Raw genomic sequence first — 17,279 nt, forward strand, 5'->3', positions numbered from 1 at the left:
TTCAATGCCTTGCTCCTGAGAGTCCTTTTGCAATTTCTGGTCTTATCAGGAGCCCCTGCTGGTGACTTGATGACACACTTCAAGGCTTTCCTTAACCCTGAAAGGCTCGCTGTGAACTTGACCTTAATTTACAGACTCTAGGAAAGGAGGCTTTGTTACAAGAGTTTATCCCACTGTTGCGATAATGGTATTTTAACATTTGTTAACAAAATATATTTAACTAATGCTTAGTCATTGTTTTGGAAGTAAAAATACAGGGAACCATGGTTGGTTTCCGTTTTTTGTTTTTGTTTTTTTGTTCTTTTGAGATAGGGTTTCTCTGTAGTTTTGGAGCTAGCTCTTGTAGACCAGGCAGGTCTCAAACTCACAGAGATTCACCTGTCTCTGTCTTTTGAGTACTGGGATTAAAGGCGTGCGCCACCACCGCCTAGCTGCAACCAATAAGGGAACTTTTCTAATCAAACAATGAAACTTTTTGTCACTTAGAACCTTTCTTGATGGGAGTTGGCCATCTAGAAAAATCCCATCTCCTGAGAATGACAAGGTGCAAGGAGATCAGACTGGCCCGTGATCTTATCATGGGAACTGGAGATGGGGGCAGATAACCTGATACTATTCTGGACACAGAAGAGCTAGCTTCAAAGAGCTGAAATAGTTAAGTTTTGTTCAGATTCAGTCGGTCCGGGGCGGGACATGTTTCCTGATAAAAGCACTATGAGTAACCTACTGGAAATGTCAAAGCAGCAAGAACTGCTCACCACTTGTCAGGTTAGTTCCAGGAAAGGAGAAAGCAGCAGATAACACATAAATAAAATTTAACCCTAACATTTTTCTATTAAAACTTTAAAACCTATAACAATTAATCATTTAATTTTATAATTTTTCACAAATCCAGACATAAGTATTTTTATATAATTTTACTGCCTTTGTAAATCTTTTTAACCAAAATTTCAGCATCTTTTCCTTTCCCTGCATTCAGACTGTACTGATGCAATGCCTGTAAAACAAAGGCACCACGTAACTACTTACAGTGAAGATGAGTTAGTATTCATCCATTAAATTATGACAGATATAGAGGGCATAACAAAATAGCCCTATATTTCTCACTGCAGCAAAAGTAATCCTGGAACTTATCCAGCCCCCAGAAGTCATGGATGTTTTGGGTAACTAAACCCGAATTGTTGTTAATATTGTTCTTAACTATTGAAGTGAATGATGGCAGTATTTTTGAACACTGTACCCAATCCATCATTCAGAGACCTGATGAATTCTGAGATTAAGAAATAATCAACATAGGGTTAGTCATAGCATAAACGTATGTAAGTCTTAAACCTCAATTTTACCAGGGCCAAGGCGACCGTTTTCTCCCTCTGTTTTTCCACGCTATCCATTTTGGGTGTTTATTAATTTGATAACAGGATCATTTACGGCATATTTACCCTTTTGCCAAATATTGTATTGGGCATATTTAAAAGTTATATTAACACATAAAGTCTCGATAGTAATTTTCTAAAGGGGGAAGGCAGGCCTGCTGAGGTGAAACAGCTTGCAAGAGACGATCACAAAGGGCAGGAGTGCTTCTGAATTCAGGCCTTAACCCCACCTAATTTGTGAACTTAGCTGCGACAGACAGGATGAGGGGTTCAGGATATACAGTCAGGAAGAGATGCCAAACTGAGGTAAAGCATAGGCCAATCTGTTTACATTTTTAGGATACACGTCATTGTTAGGAGACAGAATCTGGCTACTGAAGCAGCACCCCCGTAGTATGTTTGTTTGTTGTCCTTGTTTGACTTTTCTCTTCACAAAGCTCGGTAGTCCCGAATGGACTTGGTTGAGCACTGTTGGAAAGTTACCTAAGATGGGAAAGCTTAACCTTTTGTACACAGTTACGTACAGAGAGGGGCTTGGCTCCAGGATTCTATCACAGAGTACTTTTGTCGGTGACCCAATTTAGGCAAAGATCAGAAAGTAAGTTTCACAATGAAGAGTCAATAAAGTTACAAAGTTTCAGATGAAAACAAATAGTATCTGAAAAACCATGAGTGCATCCTAGAGCTGCTGAAGTCCCCTCCTAAGTCCACGCTGAGTTTTCGACAACTGAAAGTCGGGTTTTATTCTGTTGTTGCTTTGTTTTGCTTTGGTTTTAGACAGTGTCTCACTGTGTAGCCCTGATTGGCCTGGAGCTCACTGAGATCCCCCTGTCTCTGCTTTCCAAGTGCTAGGGTTTTTTTTGAAAATGAAGATACAGCCTTTATCAACAAGGTCACTTCGTCCCTTTGTTAAACCATGGTGTAAATGGGATTTGGGGAAGAGATGATTAGAGCCTCATCCTTATGGAGGATGGTACATCCTTGGCTCTTACATGAGAAACCACAAGAAATACTCTAGGAATTGTCAATTAAGATAACCCATCAGTGGCCATATTGGAAAAGTCACTCAGGTCAGGATATAACAGTTCCTCTTTCCAGGTAACAAACCTAACACACAATGTCCAATAGGACAAAACAAAACACTACTTTTTCTTCAGTGGTGAGTTTTTTGTTTTTTATTTTATTTTGTGTGTGTGTGTATGTTTGAGACAGGATTTCTCTGTGTAACAGTCCTAGCTGTCCTGGAACTAGCTCTGCAGACCAGGCTGGCCTTGAACTCACAAAGATCCACTTGCCTCTGCCTTCTGAGTGCTGGGATTAAAGGTGGGTACCACCACCCAGAATCTCAGGCTTGCTAGGCAGCAGACAAAGCTCTACTAGTGGGCATTTACTATCTCCTAATGGTTTGTCAGAGGAACACAAGCACTACTTAGAATCAACTTGAACTAGCAAAGTTTCATTGTATCACACATCATACCTGCTGCACCAGCAGAAGGATTATATTCTTAGTTGTAATTTTTTTTTTGAAATGGGTTTCACTATGTTGCCAAGGCTGAAATCAAACTCTTGGATTCATTCATTCATTCTTCTTGTCTCAGTTTTCCCAAATAGAAGGGACTTTGTATGCTATTATATCTTAGGACCACAGTCTTCAATCATCCTGGTGATTGGCAGTGCTTTAGGAAGGGAGCTAGATAGACCCAGGAGATTATCTATCTATCTATCTATCTATCTATCTATCTATCTATCTATCTATCTATCTATATTTATATCTCAGGGGCTGGCTTTAACTTGAGAGAGGTACAGGGCAGTGTGAGACTGACCACACTATCTTTCAGTAAAGGTCACTGTCTAAGGGTGGTCATAGCTTCTGAGGGGAGAAGCGGACCACAGGGAAGGGTACAATTGCCTGAACTGCAAGTGATGAAACGGGAGGGAGTAAGTTGAAAACAATTTGCTTTCCCTTAAATCAAGAACAACTAGCTAACAATGCAAAGTGGATAAGGTTGTCAAAATGTAAAGTAAATGTTGACACTTCAGGCTGGGGTGAGATCAGTAAGGGACGACACTGAGATGACAGGTGCCCACAGCAAACCCTTCAGAAGAAATGTGATCATGCTTACCTTCTGGATATCATGTGCAGTTTCTGAAAAAACAAAAACAAAAAACATGTTTTAAGTTTGAGAATTTAAAATGTATCTTATAGGTAAGCATTTCTATTTCTACATGGCTTGTACACATATTGCTAATAATTGAAGTTCAAGAGAGCCAGTTTTTTTTTTTTAAAAAAAAAGCTCCCTCACTTATCTGTTCCACATCCTCTACCATAGTAGAACCATGCTACATTATGAGCCAAAGCCATTTTCTGTATCCCTGAGAGCAGTAATTCATGGTAAATTGTTTCCAAAACTTTCTAACAAAAGTATGAAAAACAAGGCCTGTGTCATAGGCCAAGGGAGTCCCCTGAAGACACGAGAATGCTTTTGTTGAGTTTTAGACATATTGGGGCTTTAAATGAAGATGAAATCTTTATCCATGAGGGCTTCTTGATCCTGTCATGGTGGGGGATTTATACATATATCTTATAGACACCCTACTAATGCACATTTAATCTTTGCAAGTGTTTACTCAGGTAAGCTTGCAGAGTGCTTCTCTGCCCACAAATTCCTCCCGAGAGGTACACTTCAGTCTGGTGTGTGTTTTTCTGCATCTCATACCCACTGTCCCACACCTTCTTGCAGTGTAAAGTTGCTCTGTTGGTTTTTAAACAAAATGCATTACACATCGGTATATTTTCTGCTAAATATATAGGCATGTGTTGGTTGAGAGAGATTGACTTCATTCTTTTCAACGTCAGAACATTCCACAATAGCTAAGAACATACTATTTCCAACCAGATGGACATTTTATAATGTGATATTAAAATGCTACAAACCGAAATCAAGTTTATCCCTTATAACAAACTCGTCACTTATTGACATCTTAAGAGGTCTAGAAATATTCTTTCTTTTTGTTTTTGGCAGGGTCTCTTGGATGACTTGCTGAGCTTGAACTTCTTATGGAGTTGAGAATGACCTTTACATAGTACATGGTTGTTCGATCCAGAAATAGTGATTGTTTCTGTGGCTAATATTCTACACCAGGACGAACACAGGAGTTGTACCAGGTTCCCTGAGCACATGAAATGGGAGTTGACCTTGGAGAATCCTGACCTTCATCATACCAAGGCCTAGCTCATCTTGAGACAGATGCAGAGTTCTAGTTGGACTTGTTGACACAGTCATATGAGCCTAGAGGTCAAATTGCTGGATCAAGGGCAAATTACCACTTTGAACTTAAATATTTTTCAGGAAAAGTTGCAAAAATTTACCATCCCGCCAAGAGTTTTACAGTGTCTTTTCATCAAATTCATAGCTTTCTTCTCTCCAGTTCTCTGGAGAGAATACTTTTTTCAATTACTGATGCAGGTGTCTTTTTAAACTTTAAAATATATTAGCACTTTGTTTCTTCTGGGACGTTGGGACATACATATGTATAGACATATATAGCACGCATATTACATGCGTTATTACATGTTTAAGGGTCATTTTTCTCTTGCTTTTGTTGATAACATTTCTTTCTGAGAGATGTTAATTTTATGTCTGACAGCTGTGTTGCAAATAACTTCCATCAACTGTTTTGCAACAGAACACTTTTGCTTATAGAAACATTCAATCTCCGTGCAACCTGGCTATCAAACCTCCCAATCTACCATGCGCCTAACACATAATTTTCTTCTATACGATGATTAACTAAGAATGAAAAAGGCAACTCTATTTTTGGACTCACCACTGGTCTTCAACACTTTGCGCGTCCGGGAGGAAGGTTCTGAGGGGAGAGTGAAGCCAGCATTATTTGCAAATCGATACCTTCTCTCATAAATAAATTAGTAACTTACTGACATTTTAAGAGCTTTAGAAACATTCTTTTTATTTGTTTGTTATAGACAAGCTTTCACGCATCTCAGGCTGGCCTCAGCTCTGTAGCTGAGGATGACCTTGAACTCCTGAAATTCCTGCCTCCGTTTCCTAAGTACAGAGATCACAGGCAGGAGCCCCCTTTATGTGGAGTTAGAGAAAGAACCTAGGGTTTTGTGTATGTTAGCCAAGTACCCTCTCAACTAGGCAGTGTCCTCAGTCCCGGGCTCTAGAAAGATTCTGTCCAATTCACTCAAATTCTCAGTGCTCACAGATACTCGGGTGCGAGCAATTCACTCTGCCGAATGGTAGGATAGGCTCCAAAGGGTCAGGAGTCACAGAACAGAAGGGCAGGTGCCACTTTACCAACAGGCCGAGCTGTGGAACAGCTCCTGCAGCTGCAACTGCAGCCCATCAGCTGGCAACTTACGATTTTCTATCCCAGGCTGAGGGCCTTACCCAGGCTTCGTATCCAGCCACCTCTCTCTTCTCAATCTGAGCTCACTGCTTCCTCTTGGACTTTGACCTGCCATCTGCTACCAGCTTATCAATGACTTTTGTCTCCCAAGTTAGGGACCACAATGCCATTCTCAGTTTATCTCGTTCTCATCCACCAGTCTAGGAAGCTTATAGTGAGCAGACCAAGTCACCAGTCTGCATCTCTAAGCCCATCCTGTTCCGTCTAGGCCTTCATTTCTCCCCTAGACTAGCATGGCTGCTGCATGAGGTGGGGGTGGGGGTAGGACGTAGACTGGACAGGGACGAGGGATGTACAACTCCTTGTCTACTTGGCTCTTTACCCGAAGCCAGCTTCTACTAAAGGCACATATGCTTAGTTTGAAATCCTCCTTTGCCTTGCCACAGTCACACATATACACAGCCTGCTTAGCCTTCGTCATCAGGCTCCTAGCCGCGGTCCTCTCTCCCCATCTCTCTTTCCACCATGCACTGTCCTCTTCCACCTCAGCTCCATCCCTCGCTCCAGCCAGGCTGAGCTTCTAACAGCCACCACTTGCCCTGCAGTCTGTTGGCTCAAGTCCTTGGGCTCTGCATGGACGATTCCAGCCCTATGCCTCCCCACCTTTCATCCCATCAAGGGTATCAGTCTTTGACTGAAGTCTCACTCATTCCTGGAATCTCTTTCTCCGTCTTTTCACCCTCTTTTCCATCTGCATATGCCAAATCTTTATCAAAGAGACCGGTATGTATTTATTTATTCCTTTTTTTGGTCTACCCCACAGTGAGGGTCTTATAAAAGAAAATTGTAATTGCTACTTATCTTGGCATTCCTTTCCTATAGTAAAGGGTAAAGTAGACTTCGTTAATACTCTTTCATATAAAGCCAAGAACTGAGAGCTAAGAGAACACTAAGCAAATCAAAATGTTAAGCTTGAATACTCTTGTGTGTCATTCACAAGGTATACTTCTTATCAGAAACAGCAAATAGGGCGTAAGGGAGTACTTACCAATGATGAGGTACTGTAAAAAGCAGAAGCAATTGGTTGACACATTTTGCTTGTTTTGCTTATTTGTTTGTTTATTTGATACAGGGTCTCACTGTAGAGCTCTGTCTGGCCTCTAATTCATTGAAATCTGCCTGCCTCTGCCTGGGACAAAAGGCATGTGCCATCATACCTTGCTGGTTGACATATTTTATATTTACCAGGAAAGAGTTAAGTACAGAGGTGTTTTAAAGAAAGCCTAGAGAGCCGGGTGGTGGTGGCACATGCCTTTAATCCCAGTACTCTGGAGGCAGAGGCAGGTGGATCTTTATGAGTTCGAGGCCAGCTGGTCTATAGAGTGAGTTTCCAGGACAGGATCTAAAGCTACAGAGAAACCCTGTCTCGAGAAACCAACAAATAAATAAAGCTAAATAAACAAATAAGAAAGGCTTGAGGGGTGTTGTTTTATTTTCTTGTTAGCCTTTGATGTATTTAAACCAACAACCAGTCAGAAAATGTCTGCCAGTCAGAAAGGTACCCACTTTCTGTCCCTCTCAGCATAACAGTTCAACTTCAGTGGCAACTTTCTGCTTACCAGATTTCCGCCTCTGCCGATGTGGTGCAGGGCCTTCTTTGGAGCCACATGGTGCCTTCATCTGTCCCTCAGGGCTGTAGCAGAAGCCTGGATGGTCTGCAAAGAGGAAGGTATGGTGATCATGTAGGACGCCATGATTCTTGGAATTCTGTGTTACATCAGAAAGACCAGTAATGCGCAAGTGATAAAGGTTCTTGTAGATGATCAGAAGGGACTTTTTTTTTTTGGATGGGTAGGTAAATGCACTGTATTTCCTTCCTTCCTTCCTTCCTTCCTTCCTTCCTTCCTTCCTTCCTTCCTTCCTTCCTTCCTTCCTTCCTTCCTTCCTCTCTCTCTCCTTCCCTTCCTTAATTGTGGTGGAGGTGAGAGGAAGAGCCCTCCATGGAGATGCACGTGACAGGTTTAGGCCCTGCAGAAACTAGAAGTGTGACTAGCCATCGAGTATGCCACAGGAAAACCAGGAGAACCAAAGCAGAAACAAGTCAGCGTCTTAGGAAGCGATGCTTATGTCTGCTCCAGCTGTTAAGAGTGAGTGAACAGCTGCTGACTTCCCATAACTGACATTATACAAGCTTTGAGATAAGAATGTGAGGGCTGGAGAGATGGCTCAGAGGTTAAGAGCACTGGCTGCTCTTCCAGAGGTCTTGAGTTCAATTCCCAGCAACCACATAGTGGCTCACAACCATCTGTAACGAGAGTTGGTGCCCTCTTCTGGCATGTACATGCCAGCTGAACATTGTATGCATAATAAATAAAAGTCTTTAAAAATATTTTTTTAAAAAAAGAATGTGACAGACACAAAAGGATAACGGCATCTTCTCAAAGAATGCTCAGGGAACAAAAACTTACGGATGGCATCCATTTCGAGTATTGCCTGCTTGGCCTGAAAGACAAAAAAATGTAGATATAATTGAATCTTTTTCTCCAATTTCTTCTTTAAACTGCCAAGTGTGACAGAGATCTTATCACATTCAAATAAATGGGTTTTAGAAAACAAAACATTAAAAAACAACCCTCGCGATTTCTTTTAGGCATTAATACACAGTTCAGGGGACTCAAAGGGAGTCCCTCATGGGGAATAGCAGGGGCTTCCCATTTGGCACAATACAGCAAAGACTTGATGGTCAGTTTTTACTGTCACCTTGACACAATTTAGCCTCACCTGGGAAGAGAGTCTCAATGAAAGACTGTCCAGAGCAATGGTTCTCAACACCCTAATGCTGGGGCCCTTTACTTTAGTTCCTTGTGCGGTTGTGACCACCAACCATAAAATTAGTTTATTGCTACTCCATAACTGTAAGTTTGCTACTGTTATAAATTGTAATGAAAATCTCTGTTTTCCCCAATGGTCTTAGGTGAACCCCCAAAGGGATCGCGACCCACAGGTTGAGAAATGCTGGTTTAGGTCAAGTTGGCCTGTGGGCATATCTGCGGGGGCAGTGGATTATCTTCTTAATTTTTTTTAATGGGAAGGCCAACTGGTATGGGTCATAACCCTGAGGCTGTGTCCTGAGTTATATAAGAGCAGAGACAGTGAACTCAGTAGGAGGCCCGCAAGTATTTCATTGTCTCCTCCCTGGACTGTGGGTGCCATGTGACTGGCGGCTTTACGTTCCTGCCTTCATTCATGTCCCCATTATGAAGGAGTATAACCTGAACTGTGAGCTGATAGAACTCCCCCGCCACACACACAAGCTGCTTCTCTTGTCAGGGGATCACAGCCACTGAAATGAAGCAAGAACAAGATTGCAGCACCCAAGTAGACGCTGCCTTTGTACAGAGCCAGTACACATCTTCCTGTAAACTCGAAATCAGCTCTAGGTTGCTTAGCATAGCCTTGTAGATAGTTTTATACCGTATTGCTAGTCGAGGAAAAAAAAAAACAAAAGCAAAGAAACAGCTGCAAGCACACGGAAGTCCAGCTGCAGTTCAGGTGCTCTCGTGTCCCAGAGCGACCAGAGCCGGTGGCTCTCACCTCTCTGGATGCGCTTTCTCAACTCCAAGGTCGCATGGCAGGACCCACCTTTCTGAGTGCTGTTAGCATCAACTGACAGGCACAGGCGCGGCCCCTGTCTTTACCCTTCTGGGGAACAGAGTCTGATGCCTTGAGGCTTCGGCTCTCCATACACTTAGTCGTTCTACCCAGAATACTTTGTGGTTTGCTGTTTCTGTCATCACGTGTTGCTAATGCTGAGAGACTTAGAAACAAGCTGAACTCTCGTAACCCACCCTTTTGCCAGCTGATTGTTACGGGGAGTCCGTTAAGGTAACATTTCTTGCTTCCCAATGCTGTTTGCATTCCCCTCAAGGATAATATAGTCTAATCTACATACACTATGCTGTAATAACTAAAATGATTTTGTTTCTAATTTGTTGCAATCTATGATATCACGCCAAATTATCTGGTAAACACACATAATTTAAAAAATAAAGATGGAGGCACAGATGAAAAAAAATATCAAGAGTTTCCTTAATTTTGAGAAATAATAGTTGTCTACGTCATACGCTTGTATTTCTGTTTTATATTTGGGATCTGAGGAATTAATTTAAAACACAAGTGGTAGTTTAACCTCTGGAAAGCGGTTTTCTAGTTTTGGGTTAATATTTAAAATAACTTCATACTTATGCCCAATTAATTTGGCTCAGTTTATATATATATGGGGAATGTGACTGGTTCCAAGAAATTCCCTTAACAAAGTTAATCCCTAAAACGGCATAATCCCCTCTTAAATCTTGTAAATTATTTCAGAAAAGAATTCCCCTGTTGTCCACTAGGTGGCAGCTGAGGACCATCAGGGAGTTAGCGGTCTGGGCGGAGGTTGGCAGCGTTCAGTGACTCATCCCCAGCTGTGTTGACATTAGAAGTCGGGGTTAGACGTGTCTTGTTGTTTAAAGTGTCTCATTATACATTTGTTTGATTTCGTAGAAATAAATATATTTTGAAAGCTTTAAGAAAACAATTAAATGGTCTTGATGAAAGATTTTTTTTTTTAAAAACCTTCATTTAATCACCCTACTTAAATAGGGCAAGGAATTATTTTTAACATTATAGTGGATAAAGTATATTAAATAGGTTGGTTTTCATTTATAGTGGGGGGGATATGGTGTAGAGGCTATTTGGAGCCAGATTTTGACTTGGTTTCGAATCTGAATTTGGCCATACACTAGTTATAAAACTTGGACAATTTACTTTCTGTTTCTGAACCTCTGATTTTATTTCTCTAACATGGGGGAGAACACGACCCATCTCTGAGATATTTTACTGAGTGTGAAGTAAGTGTGCTTATCACGATGGATGTGTTCAATAAACTGTAAATTAGAATCCATCTTAGATTCTAAATGGACTAATAACTTGAGTGAAAAGAATAATTGTATTGTGCCTTTATTAATTGTTTGAAGCATCAAGGGGAAACCACCAGGAATACATAGACCAGAAGGACGAGGACAGGCACGGAAGCTGCCTCATTTGGTAATTGACTATAATTGCCTTTCAGAATCTTATTAAGCAATTTGATTTTCCTAGGATCCTTGTAAACAGTAGGTGGAGCACATCAAAGACGAGGTGTCACCTCTCAGAAGAGCATTGCCTCTGAGTAACCGCAAGAGAAGGCAATCACTGTTCTGCATGAGTCCTCCGGTCTTTCACCGTACCTGATGAAGGGAAACTCACACTTCAGGCCAAGTGCACAACTCTGCGGATTCATTTCCTGAACGTAAAGCCACTACTGGCATAGCTCCTAAAGATCAGGCTGAACATGGAGAAGGCAAGCTGGGCATCCTGGGGTACACCTGTGATCTCAGTACTCAGAGGACCGGGGGTGGGGGTGGGGATATGATAAAGAAGTCCAAGTTCAAGGCTGGCCTGGGCTACCTAGTGAGACCAACCAACCCACCAAAGACAAATTTCTTCTTTCCCAGAACTCCTTTGCCTTTTTCCCACTGGGTGCCCCTCTGCGGACTCTGATCCCATTTTCCGTTCTATTTCTCTCCTCTTGGTCCCGTTACAGACATCGCCCCATCCTCATAGACGGCTACTCATCGCTTTATCTTAGTCTTATGCTACTTTATTTCTAGCCCCTATGTCCCCTACTCCACAGTAGAAGCAGGGCAGTTCAGCCATCCTAGAACCTGAACATTCCAGGATTGCCCGGCCACCCAGGCAAGGTACTAGGAACTGTTTTCAATTACAGATTCCATATTTCCCGACGAACCAGCTGCCCATAGACCAGAAATCTCTTCCCCACTCAGCCAGGAATCATAGTCACGACAGCTACAGTCTCGTGAACATGTGCGCTCTTCTCCTTGTAGGAACCTTTCGTTTCCCCAGCTCTGCCACCCCTAGAGAGGAACTCGTGAGTGCCATAGTCCCTTACAGCAGTTTCCACATTGCTAAGCAGTTTGCCACGACACCATCACACTGATTCACGTGGCAGCCTCAGGTGGATCGTTGGTGCCTATCAGAAAGGAGTCACCATGAATAACCAGACCATTTTCGTTAGCGTGAGTCTGACCCTGTCCACTTTCGCGCACTCATCCCATGCCTGCCTGCTCCATCCATCCAGGGGATGACTTCATCACCCACACCAGCGCCTCCAACCGTTCATGCTGTCCTCACCCCCTCAGTGCTCCCCTGCCATTTCTCTTCATTCTTTACCCAGTTCAGGGAACATGTTTTCAACTCTTTTCGAGGCTACCCCCCATCATTCCTGTATTTATGGTTCTCCCCACTACCACCAAAATGGCCCTTCCTCATCCTTGCTGCCTCCTAATCTTCCCAGACAGCTCACTAACACCTTGTTTATCACCCAGATGGCAAGCCTTGTTTTGAGTGAGTTGCCTTCTAAACCACACCTTTTTGAACTCTGAGAAAAAAAGTCTCCACTCAGCCGGTTCCTCATTTCTTTTAACCCACTGCAAACACTCTTCAAATCCATATTCTGCATCTCAATGCCACTTTCTAGCTGCTATCCCTGCCTTCCTCATCAGGTACCCTCCTCCTGGTCCTCACAGTTCTCCCGGCTGTCTTTCAAGCACCTCCCCCCCCCCCCCCCCAGAGGACTTGCTGGGATTCCCAGGAGTCCCTGTTTCCTTTATACATTCTTGTGGGCCATCCTGTCAAACTATAGGGCTTCAATCACTGCTTCTCCTAATCCCGGGGGCTGCCAGAACCTGAATTTCCACCTCCATTCCCCTTGCCAGATGCTCGTCTGCTCCCATCTAACCGGTTAGGTGTCCTCCCTGAGCCCAGCCCGTCTGGTTAACTCCCAACCCCAAGCCCTTCCTGTAACTTCCGACTCAAGTGCAACCTCAGAGGGTGACATCTGTTCCTTTTGCCTGGGTGACCTGTCTGGCATCTGCTCCCTGCATTGTGCTCCACGGGCTGCCTGCCGACTTCCTCTACCCCAGCCTTACCCCTGCCCTATCTCCTGGCCCTCTGGTCCCAACACCAGCTGTGTTTGGTGAGCAGGGTGTCACACTTGTTTTTGTTTACTTTGTCGTTTCAGCCCAGGTCCCCTCCCTCACCCCAACTTCATAAGAACATTCCTCATCCTTCACGAAAGCAGGAGGCATTTTCCTTCCTCCCCCTCACTGGCTAGGGCTGAACACTTTGTCCTCCTGCCCCAGGCCACCTGGCTTTCGGCACAATTGTTTCCCCACGTCCAGCACACAGATCTGGGTTAGGCGAGCAGCTTGCTCTTTCCTGGTAAATTCCTTTCCCGCCAAACTGGGCTTGGTTTCCTGCTGTTCCCACAGGACCCAACACAGCCTCCTGAGGCTCTCAGACCTCCTCAGAGGGGTTCCCTGTATTTTCTGTTAGTTCTTTATAAGCTTCCTTATAGTTCCCCTTTATTCTTGGGGGTGGGGTGGGGGGAGAGGAGTAGCTAGTAACATTGCCTCCATAGCCTAAGACATGTAAATCTGTAGTTGGTGCCATTGATCACTGATTCCTCTCTGTCTGTCTGTCTGTCTCCCTCCATACACACACACACACACACACACACACACACACACACACACATACACACACTCATTCAAAGTTCAACCTCTGAAATGCCTTTTCATGGACAAGATTTTGCTTGGCCATCCTTCCGCCTCAGACTCCTGATTGTTAGGATTACAGGCTCTGTTTTGAAGTTTGGCTTTGTTTCCTGTCAGACAGACCCCTGGCTAGAGCCTGGGCCCTTTCAGAAGCCACATTGTGTGCTGTGTGTTGTGTTCTGACTGACCTCTCTCTCTCACCTTAGCTGGGATCTTTGCCGCGTGGTTCTCCAGAATCAATCTCTTCAGGTGCAGAACCCAGAGGCGTTTGTCTTGCTGGGATTTGGCCTACAGAGATTTAAGCAGTGAGATGGGAGGCAATGCAGAGATGGCGGCCGGGCCCTGCGCACCTCTCCCATGTGGGGACCTAGGAGTGGCTGGCCTGTTACCTGGACCGTGTGCTGAATCTTGGGGTTCTTGTAGTCAAAGACACTGAAGCTGAGCGGCTCCTTTGTTATAACCTCCACAAGCATGAGGTTGCCACACTGCAGCAGAGAGCAGAGTATGTGAGGTGCACCAGGCACGCAACAAGCCACCCTACCCCAGGCCTTGCCTGCCACCCCGCGAGGACCCACCGGGATGTCAGCTTTGTATGTGAAGGTGTCGTCTCTCTTCTTTGTGATGAGAAGCAGCTTGTCCAGGAGGAAGAGAGTCCTCTCATTTTTGGCCCTCTGGATGCGGAAGGTCCCCTCAAGTACCAGCTCCCCAAAGCTGGTGAGGTCTGGCCCCTTCCAGTTAGTTAGCAAGCTCTGGATTTCCTAAGAAAAAGGAAATTCCCCCCAGATTAAACACCAGGCAAGTGGCAAGGCACCGCAGATCCAGTGGCCCGTCACTGAACCTCAAGGACGGTGACTGATATAAATCACTGTTTATGGGGCAAGGCTATATCAGTCAAGGGTTAACCCAAAATGAATTGAATTACTGAATTATCAATTGTTTATTGTCATACTTTAATGATCCAGCCTTATGGCTGGTGTCAGCAACCAAACCTTTCCAAAGGGCGGTGCCTTCGTAGATAGCATCCTCCTCTAACCTTTCATTATTTTCTCTTTGAATTAAAAACCCTCAGTCTTCAACTTGAGAATGTTCTAGAAATTGAGTCTATACCATACATTAGTAATTCACAATTGAAGCCTGGGTAAAACCATGGACATTTTCTCAGGACTTTCCCAACTTTAAGTTCATCTGTCTAGAAAGGAAATGGACATACCTTGACCACTTGGTTTTAGCACTTTCAAAGGAACTTAGAGACTATGAACAGGTGATACAATGGACACTTCTTTAGGATTTGTTACACGACAAAATTTTAAGGAAGCTGATTTCATTACCTTGAAAACTATAAATAGCCACAAGTCCTACTTAATTAAAAAAAGCCACAAGATGGTGACCATCTTCATTGGGAAGATGGGGTTGTAGCCCAGTAGTAGAGTATTTGTGTAGTTTGTACAAACCCCTGGGTTCATCTTACTACCAAACATCCAATCACATAAGCAAGATAACTTTTGCTGGCTACAGACAGAAACGATAGATATGGAATAACACTAGGGTCTGATTTAGCAGCACCTTCAGAATGCCATGCACATTGACACAGAATGAAAAATTAGCCATTTAGTCACCTTTGACTCCATAAAAGATGTCTGATATTACATTTGTCAAAAAACAATTAAACTTTTTGTTAATGCTGGAAAAAGAATAAACATAGCCAGGGAGAATAAAATGCTGTCACTTCTGACTTTTGACAGTGACGTCACACCAAACTCTGGTTGCCTACAGGTGCGATCTAACCTTTCCTTCTGACCTACAAGAAGAACACATTCTTTCCTGCGTTGGGTCAGCTGTGGCTTCATTCTGCATCTTTCAGGCTCACTTGGAGGGTCATGAGTTTAGAATTAGCTCCTGGGCCACATGCTTTTTTTTTTTATAGATTTATGTATGAGTGTTTTGCCTGCATCTATGTCCGTATGTACATCACGTGTGAGCCAGACACTCACGGAGCCATAAGAGGGTGTCAGATCCCCTGGAATTGTTACAGACATTTGTGAGCCTCCATCTGTGTGGATTCTGGGAACTGAACCTGAATCCCCTGCAAGAGTGGCAAATGCTTTTAGCCACTGAACCTTCTCCCCAGCTCCTTGTTTTTTAAGTGGCTCATTCTTTGAGGAGTCTAGGACATAACCAAAAGTTCCTGTGGGGGTGGAAAAGTTCCTGAGAATTCAGGGCTTATGATACTGGTACTGAATGGACCTTAGCAAACCTGTTACCTGACTGTCACATTTTAAACCTGAAGAGACTAAAATAATGTGCTTGAGATTCATGTCTCAAGTGAAATGCAAAGGAGCTGCTTTAGCCTCTAGTCTCCCCAATGGGTCATTTGCGCTATGAACACCCTAACACTTTATGTCATGGTTTTGTATAAATTAGTGAGAGAGGAATTTGGGCTTTAAATTCCTTAAATAGTTTGGAGAAAATTTGCTTAGCAAGAATTGTAATTGACTTGTAATGATATCAGATAAAGCCTTGGGAGACTCATATTTAATCGGGGTCATCAAAGAAGCGATAACAAAACCATTAGCTTAAAAGTGATAAACTTTGTCCTATGTTGATGTGAGAAGTTCTTCTGTATATGTATTGTTTTTATTGGTTAATGAATAAAGAAGCTGCTTTGGCCTGTGATAGGGCAGAGTAGAGCTGGGCAGGAAACCTAAACTGAATGCTGGGAGAAAGAAGGCAGAGTCAGTGAGATGTCATGTAACTACCACAGGAGACAGATGCACCAGAACCTTGCCAGTAAGCCATAGCCACGTGGCAATACACAGATTAACAGAAATGGGTTAATTTAAGATACAGGAGCTAGCTAGAAAGAGATTTAAACTATTGACCTAACAGTATTGCAAATAATAAGGTTTCTGTGTGTTTATTTTGGGTCTGAGCGGCCTCTCTCAATACTATGTAGCCACTCTAATCAATGGTCAGTATTGTCTTCAGGGAGAACTGGGGTGAGGACTGTAAGTGAGGGGCACTACTGATGCAGCCTGAACATGTGATTTGGAAAGAGTGATGTGTTGGAGCACTAGCTGGGAACTGCTGCTTGGCTCACCTGCAAGCGGACAGCGTGCTCATGCTTCCGCTTCATGTCATTGATGTGCCAGGCCACTCGCTGCATTGTATCTATAGCATCGAGCACAACATCGTAGCCTTCAGTGTCCTTGTCAAGGTGATTTTCTATTTCCTAAAAAAAAGAAATTGGTTATTAGATTTTTACCCCCCATGTAGTCAATGAAGCAAATGGCTTCTCTAGGTTCACGGGTTGTTCCTGTGAATGTGTACATGCGTGGCTCGACTCTGCGGTGATGTGAATTCTGGGGGGATATTCTAAGCTATGTGTAAAAGCAAAAAACACCTCAAAGGCAACAAGAAGATAATTTGGGAATAATTCAGCTACCATTCTTTCCTTATTCCTTCATTCATAGTCATTTATAAATGTCAATTAAGTTTTTGTAAGGATCTTGATTGCTCAGAGGAGCTGAGACCTTGGATTTCTGTTGATGGATGGCTATCTGATTCTCTAGGAGATTGATGTCTTATATGTAATATTAACATAGTTTAGCAGAGATGTATTCTGGGAAGGTGTTATTTTTTTCAAGAATGGTCTGGACACTAACTTAGCAAATTTACCCCACTAAATCTAGCTGGTCATTAGGATTGGTGTAAGAATTAAGGAACTATTTCCAGTGTGCTTTCATAAGACGACAGATGATTCTCCAAGGAAGAGCTACTTAAGCAAGTAGACAAAGACTTTTTTCTGGTAAAAATTTTACATATGTGAACTCAGCAAACCAGAAATGATTGCTCCAGTTAGAAACCTAGACTCATT

At 43.2% G+C, this 17,279-nt stretch overlaps 1 protein-coding gene across 4 annotated transcripts in view; it reads right to left on the bottom strand.

Moving 5' to 3' along the window:
- The window catches only part of Plekhg1 (pleckstrin homology and RhoGEF domain containing G1), a 217,668-nt gene that overhangs the window by 12,442 nt on the left and 187,947 nt on the right, over positions 1 to 17,279 (bottom strand). For all 4 annotated transcript variants that reach the window (XM_057762173.1, XM_057762174.1, XM_057762172.1 and 1 more), the window contains 8 exons: positions 16,503 to 16,634; positions 13,981 to 14,163; positions 13,795 to 13,890; positions 13,607 to 13,693; positions 8,216 to 8,249; positions 7,367 to 7,462; positions 5,202 to 5,240; positions 3,497 to 3,519 (listed from right to left, as the gene is read on the bottom strand). In XM_057762173.1, coding sequence (XP_057618156.1) covers positions 3,497 to 3,519; positions 5,202 to 5,240; positions 7,367 to 7,462; positions 8,216 to 8,249; positions 13,607 to 13,693; positions 13,795 to 13,890; positions 13,981 to 14,163; positions 16,503 to 16,634 — 690 coding nt within the window. The remainder of the gene's footprint in view (positions 1 to 3,496; positions 3,520 to 5,201; positions 5,241 to 7,366; positions 7,463 to 8,215; positions 8,250 to 13,606; positions 13,694 to 13,794; positions 13,891 to 13,980; positions 14,164 to 16,502; positions 16,635 to 17,279) is intronic.

This window comes from Chionomys nivalis, chromosome 2 (genome assembly GCF_950005125.1).
Source record: "Chionomys nivalis chromosome 2, mChiNiv1.1, whole genome shotgun sequence".
Classification (NCBI taxonomy): Eukaryota; Metazoa; Chordata; class Mammalia; order Rodentia; family Cricetidae; genus Chionomys; species Chionomys nivalis.